Raw genomic sequence first — 16,236 nt, forward strand, 5'->3', positions numbered from 1 at the left:
CTTAAGGGCCAAGGAGGGAGGGATGGGCTATGGGTCCTGGGAAGTTGCCCTCCCCTCCGCACAGACGCACTGATGAAGGCCATTCTGTGAGGGCCGTGTCCCAGGAGGCCTGAAGGTAACCCTCTTGACTCAGAGGCATAAATAATGCACTAGTATGTTCTCTGCTCACCACCCTGACACTCTAAGAATAGCACCGGCTACCCTTTCAGGGCCTCCAAAGGGAAGAGGGCAGGACACCAAGATGGGGACAAGCAGGAAAGCTGTCACTGGGCTGTGGACTCTCACACAGCCCTGCTGCAAGTGCACCTTTACAAACTCCTAAGACAGAGAGCCCTGGAGGTCAGAGCCAAGAGGGCTCTCAAAGGCCACCTGGGCAGGAGTTCTCCCAGGGGTCAAGAGAGGCCCCAAAAGATGCCCCCCGCCCCCATAGTGTTTATCTTTTCCTCCTCCCCCTGATGTTCTTCCTAGTAGTGTCTATGCTTCTAATTTACCCCTCCTCAATCCTGGGATGAATATAGAGTGGCTAGGTCTCCTGTTATGTGTTTCATATTAAACACTTTGGAGAGGGAATATTGTATGGATTTTAGTCTTTTTTTTTTTTTTTTTTTTTTTTTTTTTTTTTAAGTTTAAAAATGACTGGCCCAGGGGCTGGGGTGGTGGCTCATAGGTAGAGAGCTTGCCTCGCATGTGTGCGGCACCAGGTTCAATCTTCAGCACCACATAAGATAAATAAAGAAAGAAAAGAATGACTGGCCTAGAACAGTGCTCCTCATAATTTAAGTACCTAGGAATTGCCCACGGGTGTTGCTGAATTGCACATCCTGATTCAGGAGGTCTGCGGTGGGGCCTGATTCTGCATTTCCAACAACAAACTGTCAGTGATGCGGACACTACATCCATGGGCCACATTTGAGTACAGAAAACCCAGGGTACTTCCTGTGACAGATGGGGAGAGCAAGGCCCCTAGAGAAAGGGATGTGGCCAAGCGCACACGGCAGAGCTGGGCTCAGTACACAGGCGTCTGGACCACCTTCCCAGGGCTTTGGCTTCAGGGGCCCTCAGCTACCAGATGTCATTATTCTGCCAATTCTTGAGACCCAGAGAGGGACAGGGCTTCATTCAAAGCCACACAGCCAGTGTGTGGTGACACCAGACCTCCCTGGCACAGCTTAGAGCCAAGAGCTTCGCTTCAGGCCCACCCAAGCTCAATGGGAGCACCATCTGCCTGGAGACTGGGCAGGGGTGGAGGAGAGGAGAGGGTGCCTGGAGAGTGATGAGCCTCAGGTCCAGAGCCAGTGGGAGGTGGGTGGGGCCTCCAGTAGGAGATCTGAGGGGGCCCGGCAGCTGGGCACGGGGGAGCCAGCTGGCTCAGGCGGGCTAGTGGCATGCTGGCTCCCCGTGCGCGTGACAGTCTATTTTTTTAATCGGTAGCCTCCCCATCCCCCAACTCCCAAAGAGCCCTGTATCAGGAATCATACTCTGGCTGAGATCAGGGCCACCCTGGGGATCAATGGAAAGGCACCCCAAGTCCCATCTCTCCATGTTTAGCACTAAGCAGCCCGGAATGCAGAGCAGGTGGAGCAGGGATGAAGAGCTCCCTCCTCTGTGTGGCCTTGACTGGTCCCTGGACTCTTCGGCCTCAGTTTCCCCTGTCTATACCATGATGGGGCTATGCCAACCCCCAGGGGAGCACTATACCTCGAGCGTTCGAATCTACTCCAGCCCTACAACATTAACAATGCTCACTCATCAGGCCCTGGCAGGGCCTCCCATGCTCACGGTGCCCACAGGGCACACTTAATCCTCACTGACCTAATCCTAGGAGAAGAGGGGAAGGGAAAAAAAGATGCTGAGCTGGTTCAAATTGGCATTTGAACCTCAGAGCCCTCCACCTCAGATCTAGTGAGTTTCCTCCTTCCAGGACCTGTGGAACAGAAATGATGCAGCTCAAGAACGCTGTGTGTTCTCAAGCAAGTGACTTGGTCTCTCTGTCTTTGGCACTCCATCTAAAACAAAAGAGATTGTGTTGTATACTAGTGGAGATCACAGCCTTTGGTGTCAGACAGCCTGGATTGGCATCTAGCTACTTACTAGCTGTGTGAGCCCGGGAGCTCACTTATCCAACCTTTATGCCTCAGCTTCTCATATATAAAATGATGATAATGCAGTACTCACCTCATAGAGTGGTTGATGTGTAAAGATCTTGAAATAGAGCTGGGGATATAGCTCAGTTGGTAGAGTGCTTGCCTTGTATGCACAAGGCCCTGGGTTCAATTCCCAGAACCATTAAAAAAAAAAAAAAAGATCTTGGAATGTTCATGGCACATAGTAAATAACAATAACTACAGAAAACGTGGTTTTTATCTATGAATAAAAGTAAAGCCCTCCTTGGAGATCCTTAGTCTGTTAGACATTTTATTCTAGAGGATTAGGTACAAGGGTCTCAGGGAGCCCACTGTCTTGTATTGCTCATCCAATTGTCCCTTCCTTGACCCCATGTTTTCAGTGCCTTTCACACCTGTGATCGTAAATCCTTACTGCCCATTTCACAGCAGCTCAGAACTGAAGCCTGAGACCTAAAGGTCTGCCCAAGACCACCAGCCTGTTAGCCATTCCTGAGGCTCCATCCAGACCCCTTCCCGTTGGGCTCGTGTCCATCCTCCCGCCATCAAAACCTGTTCCTGGAAAAACATCAAAAAGTAATTTACACTGAGATAGGATGAGTCTTGGGCCCCAGTCCATCTCCTCAAAGGATTGCTATTTTCACAGAGAACAAAATATGATAATACTATTAATAAGGAGTAGCTCATTTTTAAAGCATTTATCACTCATTACACTTTTATAACAACAGTATTAGAGTCTATTATTGTCTCTGTTTTATAGATGAGGAAACAAAAGTCCAGAGAGCTTACAAAATGTGCTCCAGATCTCTAGCTGACCAGGACTGGAAGCCAGGGGTCCTCCACAGCCCTTGTGCATTAACCTCAGGGAAGTGGGTAACACAGGAGCGGATGGACTCTTGCTCCACCTGCAGCACCCTGGGAGGCTGGGCAGGCAGGACAGGACAGGGTCAGCCCAGTACCACACCAGCCTGCTTCACCAAGTGGAAAAGATGAAGCCAGGACGGAGGAATTCCAGGCAGCAGCCAGTGGTAACGGTTTCATTCCAAAGAGAGGGCTTTTTGTAAGCCTCTGGAATTGCAGGGCCTGGGGGCCGTTCCCAGATTGACTCCTCCTCTGGCCACACTGAGCAGCAATTGAACCCCAGTGCCCTAGGACAGGGCATCGTCACAAAGGACTCTGTACACACACACACTAGCCTAACTTGCAGAGACTTCCCCTAGGCCCTGGGTTGAATCCCCAGCACCACAAAGATCTCAGGCCCAACTCCTTGGGGTCTGCAGTTGACAGCCTGGGGAGTTGAGGGATATAACCAACACCCACCCACTCCCATTAGGCCATTTACCACCCTCTGCCACACACTTCCTCCCAACCACACTCCCTCCCATTCTTCTGGACCCCAGGAAGCCTTGATCAGCCTCAAATCCATTTAGACTTCTGTCCCCCACCTTCTGCTCCCCGCCCAGAAAGACCTTCTCTAACCACTGACCCAAAGTAGCTCTTCTTGCTGTTCTTCTTAAGAGCACAACTTTTTTCCATGCTAGTTTACCTATCTGGAATCACCTCGACATGTACTTGCTTCCTTGGTGTTTCTTTTCTTTTCTTTTTTTTTTTTGTCTTATCCCCTCAATTAAAATGCAAGCTCCTTGGGGGCAGGAACCTGCCTGTCCTATTTACTACTACCCCAGTTCCAAGCACCCACCCACCCATGGCTAGCCAGAGACACCGAGGTCCCTAGAGGGCAAGCGATTCGCCCAAGGTCACATAATCAGTAAGCAGGTGGCAGAGGTCAGCCTGGCACTGCAGCCTGAGCACTTGACCTTTCCTCACTCTCTCCCCTCTGACCCTCAGCCAGCCTGTCTTGCCCCTGCCTCCTCATCACAGTAGGGTCAGAGCCTGCAGGTCCTTGCCAACAGTGTCCCCTTTATTTGTCCAGGGACCCATAATGCCCCTATCTAGGCAGCCCTGCCTGCTTCCCCTCTGTCCCTCGTCCCTCCCTTCCTGGCATCAGCGGCTCCGATGAGCTCATGTCTGGAAGGTTGGGAGCTGCCCTGAAGAAAAAGGTGCTTTCTGGGCCAGGACTCTGGGGCTGGAGGTGTGCTGAGACTGTGGGAAGTTAGCCCTGGCAGGGGGATGGAGCCTGCTGACCCCCACCTAGTCTGCCTCCTGGAGCTCTGGAGAGCTCAGGGAGACATCCATCCACACCAGATCACCTTGACAAGGTGTGGAGGGGAGATGGAGTAGGCTCCTCCTGTGCTTCTCCCTTCCCTCCAGATGCTCCACTGTCACTTTGTACCCTCCCACTTATCAAGGATTTGCTCTTTCCCAAGGAGAAAGTGTTCGGCTGCCTTTTACCTACAGAATTGCCCTGGGCAAATTGCTTCCCTTCCTTGGTCTCCGTCTCCCCAACTCAAAAGCGGAGACTAGGTAAAATGACTCAAGAGGCTAGTCAGGAACCAAGCACCAGAATGCCACAGGTTTGTGCTCCCCACCCCCACCCCACCCCCCAGCTTAGGGAAAGAAGAGAGAAGGGAAATAGCTGACCAGGGAGAGAAAGAGTTCAAGACCTTATTTTAACTACGTAAATGCTGTGATTGGAAAAATCACAACTTAGTTCAAGTGCTAATTGGCAGTGGGGGCCCTGGAGTTGGCTGGTGGCTTGCAAAATGGGAGCAGACCTGAAAGGTCGAGGCCACAAGCCAGGGTGACATAGCAGCAATGATTTATGTAGGAGAAGTTCTTCAAATATCAAACTTGACTGATCCTATTTCATCCTCGTGCACAGATGAGAAACTGAGGATCAGAGAGAAGGAATCATCCCAAGATCTCATTGGGAGAACAAGGCAGCAGATGCTCCTACCAAGCAAACAGGGCATTTCCAACTCTCTTGAGGGGGGTCTCAGCCTCTTTCTGAAGCAATACGGTAAGTAGTTGGGGGAGTGAACCATCAATTTCAGTTTGTGCCTTCGCCCCTCAAGACGTAATGGGGGTCAGCCCTGGGGTTGGTGAGCAGGCAGGCTGGGGCCAGCAAGGCTTCCACTCCCTTGCCCCAGTGTACCCTCCTTCCCCTAATTAGCACCCCATCTCACCCTCCACTTTCCAACAGGACAGGATTGGAGCACTGACTATTCCTACAACCACCAGCACTGTCCCAGTGCAGCTCCCCCGCTCAGTGACCATCCTGCCAACCTTCCCACCGGGAGCCCCAGAGAGCAAGGGGCTCACTCCAAGATCATGCAGCAAGCTGGTGTGTTCCAGTGCCACCTGCCAATCAGGGTAGGGTGGAAGGGGGAATGGGACACATGCTGCTTTCCACTCAGTTCTTATCCCTTCTTTGAAAATTCAGACATGGAACACAGAGGGTCCCTCTCCCCATCCCAAATAAGCATATAACTTGGGGGTAGTGTGGGGAAATGAAAGGAGACCTTTTCCCCAAATTCCTCAAAGGTCTTGCCAGGACCATGAATGATGCTTTCCCACCGCCTATTCCACAGCACGGAGGTTAGAAAGGAGCCCCACCCTCCACTCATTTCACCTTTGGGGCCCCCCATTCTCAGCAAACAGGGGCAATCGTACGGGTGTTGTAAAAATTTGATGTGAAAAGCCCAGGGGTTTCCCTCAGCCGGAGGGCACTCTGGAAAGCCCGTGGTTTCCCCAGGTGGGGCTGGGCCCGGTGGTCCACAGCCTAGCCGGGTTTCGCGGTCGGCGTCCCCGAGCTCCAGCCTGACTCCGGGGCCCGGCTGCCCCGCCCGCGGGAGGTGGGGGTGCAGGCCCAGCGCAGGCCGTTCCGCTGCCCCGCGGGCGCCCATGTTGGTCCACCCGGGCAGCGCCCCACCCGCCGTTCCCCTGGCTCAAGCCAGCCGCACTTCCCCAAAGCGCCCGTGGGGCGCAGACCCTGGGCTTCTTGCCATCCGTGAGGCGGGGGCTGCCTTGACCCCCGATCAGCTGGAGGAAAGGGGCGCGAGGGCTGGTGACCCCGCACCCCAGAGAAGAGCTTCCCGAGGTCAAGGCGTCCTGCGGCTCCGGAGCTGCGGGAGAGCCCGAGATCCCTCCAGCCTCCACCAGACAGGTGGGGAAACTGAGGCCCGGAGTGGAGGAGCAACTTGGCCAAGGTCACTCCGCGTACGGCGACTGGAGCCCAGAAGTGCCACCGCCTCCAGCGCGGTGCCACCAACTGCGCAGGTGGGAAGGGCGAGGCGCCAGGCGCCCCCACCCCGCCAGGCCAGCGCCCCTCACTCACCTCCAGCCTCTGCGCGCGGTCCCCGAGCTCCCGGGCGCCGCCGCCTCGGCACACCTGGCCGCGTCAGTCAACGCGCCCCGCCCCGAGGTCCCCGCACCCCCGCTCCTCGCCAGGCGCCGGCTTTGCGCCCGAAGCCCCCTCCTCGCCTCCGCCACCGCCGCCGCCGCCGCCGCCGCCGCTGTCGCCGGGAGGGCTGCTCGGACCGGAGCCGGGAGATGCGAGCGGGCGGGCGGGCCCGCAGCTCTCCTGCCGCCCGCTCCCCGGGGCCCTAGCGCCGCCCCGCCCGCCCGCCCCGCCCAGCCCCCGGGGGTACGACTCCCCCCTTCGCTGGCTCAGCCTCCTGTCTCCAGGCGGGTCCCCCTTTCTCTCCCTTTTTCCTCTCTCGCAGTGCCTCCCTTTCTGCTGTCTGATTGCCTGTCTCTCCCATGTCCTCATCATTTTCCGTCTCCTGGTTTGTCGGTCTGTCCTCAAATCCTATTCTCTTTCTGACCCGACGTGTTTGGCCGGCTCATTTCCCCCTTGTCTTTCCCACTAGTCCCTCCTCCCTTAAATCTATCCCTGCGATTCCGTGGGGCACAAGGGACACCACCTCCCATACCAGAAAAAGTTCCCTCGGGGCCATCTCCCACCACTTTCATCTCAGCCTTGATAACCAAAATAACTCTTTACCCTGGCAGGACTAGGCAAATGGGGACTGAGGAGGGTTGCCACCTCGCTCACCACCAGCCAGCTGCTGTTCCCGACTTAACTAGTGGGTCAGCAACAAAGGCACGGGGGCTGTGCTGCCATCTTTCCTTGAAGGGGATTCCATTCGCCTGGAGCTCAGCAGAGTCTCTAGGCCTTGCTCAGTCTGCTTCAGAGTCCCCCATGGGGATGCTATTAAAAGCCCATATTCCCACATTCCAGTCCCTCTCCCTAGGGGAGGGGTTGGTGGGCTTGGAAACAAGACTAAACAGTCACCCTCCATCCCTCCAAAATGCTGGCCTGAGCAAGAGTACAGTGGCACCCACCTGTAATCCCAGCTACTTTGAAGGCTGAGGCAGGAGGATGAAAGGTTCAAGGCCAGCCTCAGCAAGTTAGTAAGACCCTGTCTCAAAATAAAATAGGAAAAGCTGAGAGTGTAGTTCACTGGTAGCGTGCTTGCTTATACTGTGCGTGTTAGGCCCTGGATTTGATCCCCAGTATAAGTACAACAACCAAAAATTAAAAAAAAAAAAAAAAAAATGTTGGGCTGGGTTTTCACAAGTTTCCTGGGTTTCTCATCCTTTGAACCAAGGTGGTTCCACTTCCATCTGTCTTTTGTATCAAGAGCTCTGTGTTTAGATTTCTGCAAAAGGAAGTTAGAAATGTGCAGATATAAGCCCACCCCACCCAAGGTTTTCTGAAACACTGACCTATAGGTGTTGGGGGACTTGGTTGTTCCCTGTTCACTGTGGGCTGGCTCAGAGTGCAGGAGGTCAGGTGACGGAGGAGACAAACCCTCTCTGGCCGCTCTCTTCCCACTGCCTGGCCTCAAGGGCCTCAGAGAATTCCTCTAACCCTGTTTTGCTGGGGTTGGGGGGCAGAAGATTGGCAGCAGGTAGAGTATTGCTTACCCTGAAAGCGCTTTGCTGGAGAAGTGGTTGCAGCCCAGCCTGTGGGAAACCAGGAAACAAACTGTGTGGGTGAGAGGGAAAGAGAGACAGAGGCTAGGATTACTGCGTGGGTGGGTATGAAAAAGAAAGAGATGGAGAAAAGAAAGAAGGAGAGAAAATGGTTCTGTCTGTACGTAGGTGTGTGACCGTGGGTGTGCAAGAGTGGATGTGCCTGTAGGAGAGAACAGGAACGCAAGAGAGCTTTTAAAGTGTAGGTGTGTAGCAGAAGAACACAGAAAAGAACAAGCTTTAACCTGTATCTGTGTGCTGGTATGAAAAAGTGGGCACATGTCTGCTCTGTGTTTTCAGGTGGGACTGTTGCTCTGTAAGCAAATCTAAAGCACATGTCCACATGTGACAGGCATGATGGGTGACAGGGCCTTCAGGAGGGTGTGTGCCAGTGTCTACCCATCGTCCAGATGTGTGAGTGCCTGAGGGTATTCATGTGTGCAGCATGTGTATCTATGGATACATGTGTATGTGTGAGTGCACAGTGAGGTATATTGGTGTGGGTGTGGAAAGGGCAGTGGGCCACTTTCTGCTCAGCCTGAGCCTGAAAAGCAAGGACCTTGTCCTTGGCCCGTGACTACTCTCAGCTCGTCGCCTGGGTGCAGGCTTTTCTGTTTAATCAAAATCAGTGCGCAGCCAGGAGTGTGACTCATCTGACAGCCTAGACCCCCACTCTCACCCCAAGACCATCCTGAGGCTCAGAACAGTGTCCACTAGAGTGGAGAGGCCTCCACACCCTCTAAATACCCCCACCCCCAAAACATAAAGGTCACTAGCAAGGGAGATGCCACCTCAGCAGTGGGTCTCAGGCCTCCCCCATGCATCTGAAGGCGAGAGAGAATGTGGTTTGTCCAAATCCCCCCACCTACTCCCAGAGCCTGAACAACCTTTTACCAGCCCCAGGTGGGTGGAAGAACCCGGCCTGCTGCCTCGTCTCCATGGAGACGAGGCAGCCAAGAGGGTGTTTAAAAACATGGGGCCAGACCTCTCAGGGTTCAAATCTCAGTTCCTCCACCCACGGATTGTGAGAGTTTTGATGATTCCTTTAAATTCTATATATCTTAGTTTCCTCATCTGTAAAACAGAGATAAGAAAAGTATGAACTGCAGAGGGCTGTTTAGAGCATGAAATGAAGTAGTCCATACGAAGCATCTAGCACAGTGCCTGGCAACTAAACAGTGAAGTAGAAGCCAGGATTCCAGCCTTTAGCTTTGCCACCAATTTACTGTGTGACTTTGGACAAGTCGATTGTTCTCTGGGCTTCAGAGCCTCCATCTGCAACGATAATCTCAGTGAGCTCAGTTATAACCAACTGAGACTTTAGAAAGGATGGCTACAGCATGGGGCTTTCTTGGTGAGTTGTGGACCAACTGGCTTGGCTAAGACCTGATTGTGAGCCCTGTTACATTTTCCTTCCCACATATATGCTCCCAAGTTGGAGGCAGCTGGTGACAAGAAACTTGAGCTTCAGGCTGCTGCCCACCTCAGCTGCCTGCAGCCCCTCCCCTTCCAGCCTGCCAGATGGTATTCAGACCTTGGAGAAATGGTACCAGTACCCACTGACCCCAAGTGAAGATCTCTGCAAAAGATGCCATGCTCATACTTTAAAAACACCAGGGAACACTCCAAGAGGCAGGTATAATTGCAAAAGGATGGGTGTAATTGTCTGATGATGCTTATAATCCTTTGGCAGTAATGGAGGAAGCTTTAAAAGGAAGCCCTAATCCACTAATAACCTGGCGGTACCACAGGCTTTTTAGGCAGAGGGAAGCAACTCCGGCCACACCCTTTCCCCAGGGAGCAGAAAGTCCAGCGTGGGCTCTGACCCAAGACCACCTGAATTTTGTCTCTCCTGCAAGACCCAACTTCCTTCCTGTCCCCACCTCTGAGAAATCTACCCATTCTATCTTCCTGAGGTCACTCCTGTCCCTAGAAATGTTCAGACTAGAACTAGGTGACCAGCTGATTGGACATGAAAGGAAAAAAATGAACCAGGCTGTTCAAGGCAAAGAACAGCATCGTGGTCTCAGTGCAGGTACTGACTGTTGCCTTGGGCAGGCGACTTGAATCTGTGAGCCTTAGTTGCTTCATCTGTAAAGAATTATTTCAGAGGGCAGAGAAGGAGAATGACCCCAACGTGGGACACTGATGGGTTACATGCAAGGTCATCCTTTCTCCTCTCCTCTCTACCCATGCTCTTCCACCCCAGGTTTCCACAGACAACACACACCATTCCAGAACACAGTGATGGCTAAGAGCACATGCCCGTATTCAAAACACTGTGGTTGAAACATGTCCTGGCATCTTGCTAGGACAAATGCCCCGCATCTCGGACAAATCCCTTACATTCTCTGAGCCTCAGTCTTTTCATCTGTATAATGGAGATGATAACACTCCATCCCTGGGGGACTGCCATCCGACTGAATGAAGTAATACAGGTAAAGCTCTTTGCACAACAGGCTTAGCACAAGAAACCTCAGCAAACAGTCTGCTTGTGGAGTTGATGATGATCAGTTCCATTGTTATCAATGTCCCCACATACATATCCAGATGACTATAAAATTTCCAGAACTTTGCCACGTCCAAAGTCAGCGTGACCTCACAACAGCTTGATGAGGTAGATAGGATTCATTGTTTTATTTTACTTTCACAGATGAAAACACTGAAAGTCACCAAGGGACTTGCTAGGGTTCGGCCAGTGAGCATCAGGCCCAGACCCAGTATCCCTGTCTCCTGACCCTGAGCCCTGGTCTATGTGAGGGGAGGCAGCAGAACCTGGGGTCTCAGGCTCCAGGGGGCCCAGTTTGGACTGACTCTGGAGTGGGGGCCCACCTCCCCAATTTAAGTCTGGTGAGCCTCGCTGGTGCCCTCCTCCTGCCCCGGAGGCACTGAAGGCCCCTCTTTGCTACTGCCCAGCTCTCTGGGTGACCCAAGTCTGGGTGGGAACTGTGTTCACGGGGGGCGATCAGAGACTGGAGAGAATTATTTCAGAGAGTAGAGTAGGCGGGAAGGCTGGTGAGATGCCAGCCTGGGCGTCAGCAACGCCTGCAGAGAAATGAAGTGTTCCTTCAGTTTCCTGACGCACGAGCCCTCCCAGGACTATGTCCCCCACACGCCCTGCACCCCTGAGATCTGCTGGCAGCAATTCCTGCCTGAGCTGAGCATGGCCTGGCTCACGTCCTCCCTATCTGGACCCACTTCAGGTTTCCATGGGCCCCGGTGGTGGAGGTGATTCAGCATGGGTCTCCCTGCCCCGCCCTGCTCTGCAGACTCCAGTGCTGGAGGGGAAAAGGATCCTCCTGCCTTCCTTCCTCCATGCCACACCTGCAGTGCTCCCCACACACTGTCACTGGATCCCACTGCAGCCCAGGTGACATGACTTGTCCTTTGTCATCTCTGACAGATGGGAAACCTAGGTGAGGCATATGGACCCAGCTCAGCCACTAATAGGCCAAGTAACCTCTGTCAGTCTCTTGCTCACTCTGGGTCTGTTTCCCCACTGGGATTGGATTAGATGAAGGGCTTTGGTGGCTAGCTTGAGGGCAGGGACCAAGGTCTGCTTGTCCAGTCTGCATCCTCATATGCCCAAGTCACTCGAACTCTCGGATGGGTCCTGCCCCATCAGATGATTGGGACTTTCATGGTCATTCATTCCCTAATCATTAAAGGGCAGCTGAGACTGAGAAACGGACTTTTTTCCAACCAAGCATGATAACGTGGTTTTCTTTCACTGCCTGCTCACGTGCCCTCTTTGGCAGAAAAAGAAGTGAAGTTAGACATGGTACAGCTGGACCTGCCCATAACCCACAGCTGCTTCTCTCTCTCCACAGCTGCCAATCTGGGCATGCTTCAGGGACTGCGACAGATTGTCATGTTTCCTGGGAAAATATATGGAGGAACCCCTGCTGAAGGACCTCTGGGGAGAAGGATTGCAACCTTACCTGGTTTCTGGGCCACCCTGGGCCCAGGGCCGGGGCTGGGGCTGACTGTCACCACCTGCCGGGCCTTCACCACATCCCAATCCTGGTTGGCCCTGTTGTCACGCTGGGACCCCTCTCGTGCTTCCCTGGAGCAGCTGGATGGCTGAATGCCCAGGGCTCTGGACATCTGTGGCAGCCCTTGGGTGGCTCTGCAGGCAGAGTTGTCCCTGCTGCTGCTGGCCACCTTGTTGTCTTCCAGGTCCATGGGCCCCGCCTCTCCCTGCAGGCCCTCTTCACTGCCGCTCTCCTCGGCCTCCAGGGCCAGGCACCTGTAGCTCCCATCGGGGATCTGGAAGGTGCAGGGGGTAGGCCTCCCTTCTCCAGGCCCCAGGGGCTGTGGTGGGAAGTGAGGGCCCAGCATGAGGCTGCCTTTCCTGATGAGCAGGCGCTGGCCCTGGGCTGGGGCAACTGCCTGAGCGCTGCTCTGGGCTCCTCTCGGTGGGGTCCTCTGGGTCTCTGCAGATCCACCTTCACAGAGTTGGAGCGAGGTCCAGCTGAGAAGTAAGATAAGTCCTTTCTGAGCTGGGTGAGGAGGTGGGCCCCCAACACCTTCTTCTTAACCCTTCTTGACCTCTGGAATGAGAGGCCCCTTCAGGGAGATCTATCTGTACAGGGAGAAAAGGAACCGCACGTGAGACAGCTCACCCAGTGTTCTGGGCTGAATTCCTGAGACCTGTCCATCTGAGGGTGGGCCTGAGAATTGACTGAGGTTTGGGGTAAGGGCCCCACACATGTACAGGGAAGTGTTGCCCAAGCTTCAGTCACTCAGCATTCTAGATTGGCACCATCTGTGTGTGCTACCTGACACTCTATGGACTTCATATTCTCCTTCAATCAACTTATATAACTTACTTTAATACATTAGACTTTCTTAAGCAATAATTACAGAAAAATCACAAGTGTATTGTGCTAAGTCATTTCCCCTGATTCACATTAAATAAATATCTAGTTTTTTAAAATATTTATCTGAGCATGACTGAGAAAGAATTCTTTGACATTCCACCCAAAGTACATACACAACAGTAATCACAGGAACAGCGGGTGAGGATACAAGACTGGGGACGTATACTTTCCCTCATAATGTTCCAGAGGCCTTACCACAGGCCCAAGGCAATAAAACCAGCAGACCATGAACTGAAACCTCTAAAACCATGAACCAAAATGAATCTTTTCTCCTTTAATGTTCTCAGGTATTTGTCCCAGTAACAAACAGCTAACCCAGAGGGGTCACCATGGTGTGCACTTATATGCCTGGGCTCTGAGTTTGACCTGTGATGGTCTCTGAACCTCCACTTCCGCACCTCAACATGGGTATTGTAATACAGTGGATCATCTCTCAACTGGAAATCCAAAATCCTAAACATTTCAAGACCAAAACTTTTGGTGGGAACAACAGGATACCGCAAGTCCACATTCCACGCCTGACTTCATGTGAGGGTCGCAGTAAAAACACAGGCACACTAAAAATACTGTGCAAAATCTTATGCAGGCTCATGTATATATGAAACAAAAATGAATTTCAGTTTTAGACTCGGGTCTCCTCACCAAGATGCCTCATTATGTATATGCAAATACTCCAACAAAATCTGAAAACATCAGAAACAGTACTGGTTCCAAGTTTTTCAGATAAAAGATAACTCAACCTGTCTCTCCAGTGTCACATTGAAAATTAAACTGTCTCAGTGTTCCACTGAGGGTTAAATGAAAAAATGCATGCAGAGGACTGAGCACGGTTTCTAAGGCATATCTTTGTACATTTTGGCTATTCTCTCTTTCCACAAAAAGTTCTTAAGCTCTTATTCTATTTCAGATATCATAAAAATTCCTGGGGATTTAGTGATGATAAAGAAGATATGGTACTCTGCCTCATGAGCCTTAAAATCTGGTGGTAAGAGCTGTGAATGATAATAAGGACAATAAAAATAATAGTATGATTATTTATAAACGTTAAGAGTGATGAGAGTCAGCGGAGAGGGGACAGAGGCTTCCTGAAGGGAAGGCGAGGAGGAGATGGATGAGAGAGGTTCTCGGGCGGAAGAATTGGCCAGGCCTGGAAGCAGATGGAGAGTGGGTGTGGAGGAAGGGGGAGGAGCCCAGGATACAGCGCAGGTCCCCAGCTCTGGTGACAGAGTGATTTTGTTAATAGAGATCAGGAATACATGGGAAGGAGCTGGTGGTGTTCAGTGGAGCCGGGAGATGAGTTTGATTTTTGAATTTTCAGGGGGAGGTGAGCAGGAGGTCCACAGATGGGGGAGAGTTCCAGATTGGGAGGGAAGGTTTGGAAAGCGTTTGTGGGGGCGGAGTGTGGAAGCAGGTAGCACTTCAGAGAGGGCTCAGGGCCGATTGCACTTCATCATATTGAATGACTTGATCCCTCATGACTTAGCTGTGTGGACTCTCTAAGTCTCATGTATCCTGTTGGAAAATGGGGAGAGAGCCACATGCCATGAAATCTGTGGACGTGGATGACCTCAGGGGCTGGACCGACCTCAGTGGCAGCACTCACCCCTCCGTCCCCAAGCAGAGGTCATGCGCCCCTGCCCCACTGCAGCAAGCTGGGTGGAGGCCTTGGCTGCTGGTTGGGGCTGGGCCAGGAGAGTCTGGTAGGCATGCGGAGAGATAAGTGCATCACCAGGCACTGGGACAAATCAGAGCCAACCAGGGCAAAGGCAAATGTACATCAGAATCAGAAAGATAACCAGGCACCTGTTAGAGCAGCCTCAGCAGCGGGAATCAGGAAAAAGCAGACGACCTGTGCCTGGGGAGGAACAGAAGCTACCAGGCTGAGCACCTACCCAGACCCAGGTGGGTCCAGTGCTTAGGTTATTACCACAAATTCTCACAAGCCTCCAAGACAGGCACTTTATTATTATCTCATCTCAGAGGTGAGGACGTCGAGGCTCAGAGAGGTGAAGCAACACAGCCATTAAGGGACAGGGCTGGGATTGGGACCTAGCTGTGACACCTTGACAGTAATGCTGGAGCCAGGGACACAGAGGAGATGGCAGCAGGCCCTCAGTCCTCTCCTGGAGCGTTCTCACTCACCAGCTGCTGCCACACTTCTACCATTTGAGCTTCAAAGATCTTAGCATCTCTTGAAGGGCCAGGAGCATTCTGAAGAGACCTAAATGGCTATGTGATCCTGGGCAGATGGCCTTGCACTCTGGAGTCAGTTTCCCCAAGGGCACAATTTAGGGTAGAGACAGATGGTGCTGGAGGGGCCCTATGCTCTGGCGTTGCAGGATCCCATGATTCTAAGCTCTGGAGTCAGCCACCCCCACCGCCACCAGAGCCAGATGGCAGGAGGCAGAGGGAGTGGGCGAGGGGAGGGGGCAGGGCTCTCCGACTCCCTGCAGGGGCCTCGCCTCACTCTATCCCTGCTTCTGTTTTGCTGTATTTGACAGTGGCCACGGTTTCCAGGAAAGAAGAGAGAGGCGGAAAAGTTAACTTTCCGCCACCCACACAAATATTTTTGGCTGGCGTTGTCTTCGGGCTGCCAAGCCAGGAGGGAGGGGTTGGCAGGAGCACTCCAATTCAAGCCTCCCTCCCCTGGAGGCAGGACTCCCAACCCCGCTGGAAGGTGTGGGCAGGCCCTGCACAGGCCTGAGCCCTGGAACACCCACCCTTGATGCCCAGGACCCAGTGATAATGGTCACTGTCACTTCCAAGCATCTGGGAGGTGCTGGGCCAGCCCCTGACCATACACTCCTGCGAGGCAGGTGGATGAGCACAGTCCACAGATGAGGAAACTGAGGCACGGGGAGGAACACACAGGGGTGAGAGGCAAAGCAGGGTGTGCATCAAGGTTGCTGGGATCTGTGCTCCACCTACTGCCCTCTGGCTGTGGACTCTGTCTCCAGGGGTCCCCAGAGCCCCTAAGGCTGCTGAGTTGGATGGCAGGCCCATCTGTATGAGCCAGTCCCCTCCATAGGCAAGAGAGGACCACCTCTGACCTCAGCAGAAGTGGGAGAGGGTCCTTCCAAGCTCTGATTCCGTTTCTACCCACTTGCATACCCCTCACCTGACCCTAAAGCTCTAAAGCTCCTGAGCTTTGGCAGCCAGGGCTGGTAGAGCCCTCAGAGCTGCTGACCTCATCTCAGAAGGGAACTCTGAGCCCAGGTTACATAAGGCAGGCTCTGGGGCACCCGCTGTAGCACCAGAGGCACAGCTGAGCATCAGAGGCCCCATGGTCTGAAGGCCTGGCCGGACATGCTGGGGCTCCTGTTGTTGGCTTCTGGATGGGTGGGCCCAGG

At 53.2% G+C, this 16,236-nt stretch overlaps 1 protein-coding gene across 2 annotated transcripts in view; it reads right to left on the minus strand.

The window, feature by feature from the left end:
- Synpo (synaptopodin) overlaps nucleotides 1-12,156 on the minus strand; it is a 35,402-nt gene extending 23,246 nt beyond the window's left edge. The window contains exon 1 of one of the 2 annotated variants that reach the window (XR_013091427.2): nucleotides 6,361-6,533. Coding sequence is in view for 1 of the 2 variants with exons in the window: in XM_076856700.2 (XP_076712815.2) it covers nucleotides 11,945-12,110 (166 nt within the window). In the remaining variant the exon portion in view is untranslated. Of the gene's footprint in view, nucleotides 1-6,360; nucleotides 6,534-11,944 lie in introns of those variants that run through there. The other variant, XM_076856700.2, reaches the window with a different exon arrangement.
- Nucleotides 12,157-16,236: the final 4,080 nt, after the last annotated feature.

The sequence above is a fragment of the Callospermophilus lateralis genome, chromosome 5 (genome assembly GCF_048772815.1).
Source record: "Callospermophilus lateralis isolate mCalLat2 chromosome 5, mCalLat2.hap1, whole genome shotgun sequence".
NCBI classification, from domain to species: Eukaryota; Metazoa; Chordata; class Mammalia; order Rodentia; family Sciuridae; genus Callospermophilus; species Callospermophilus lateralis.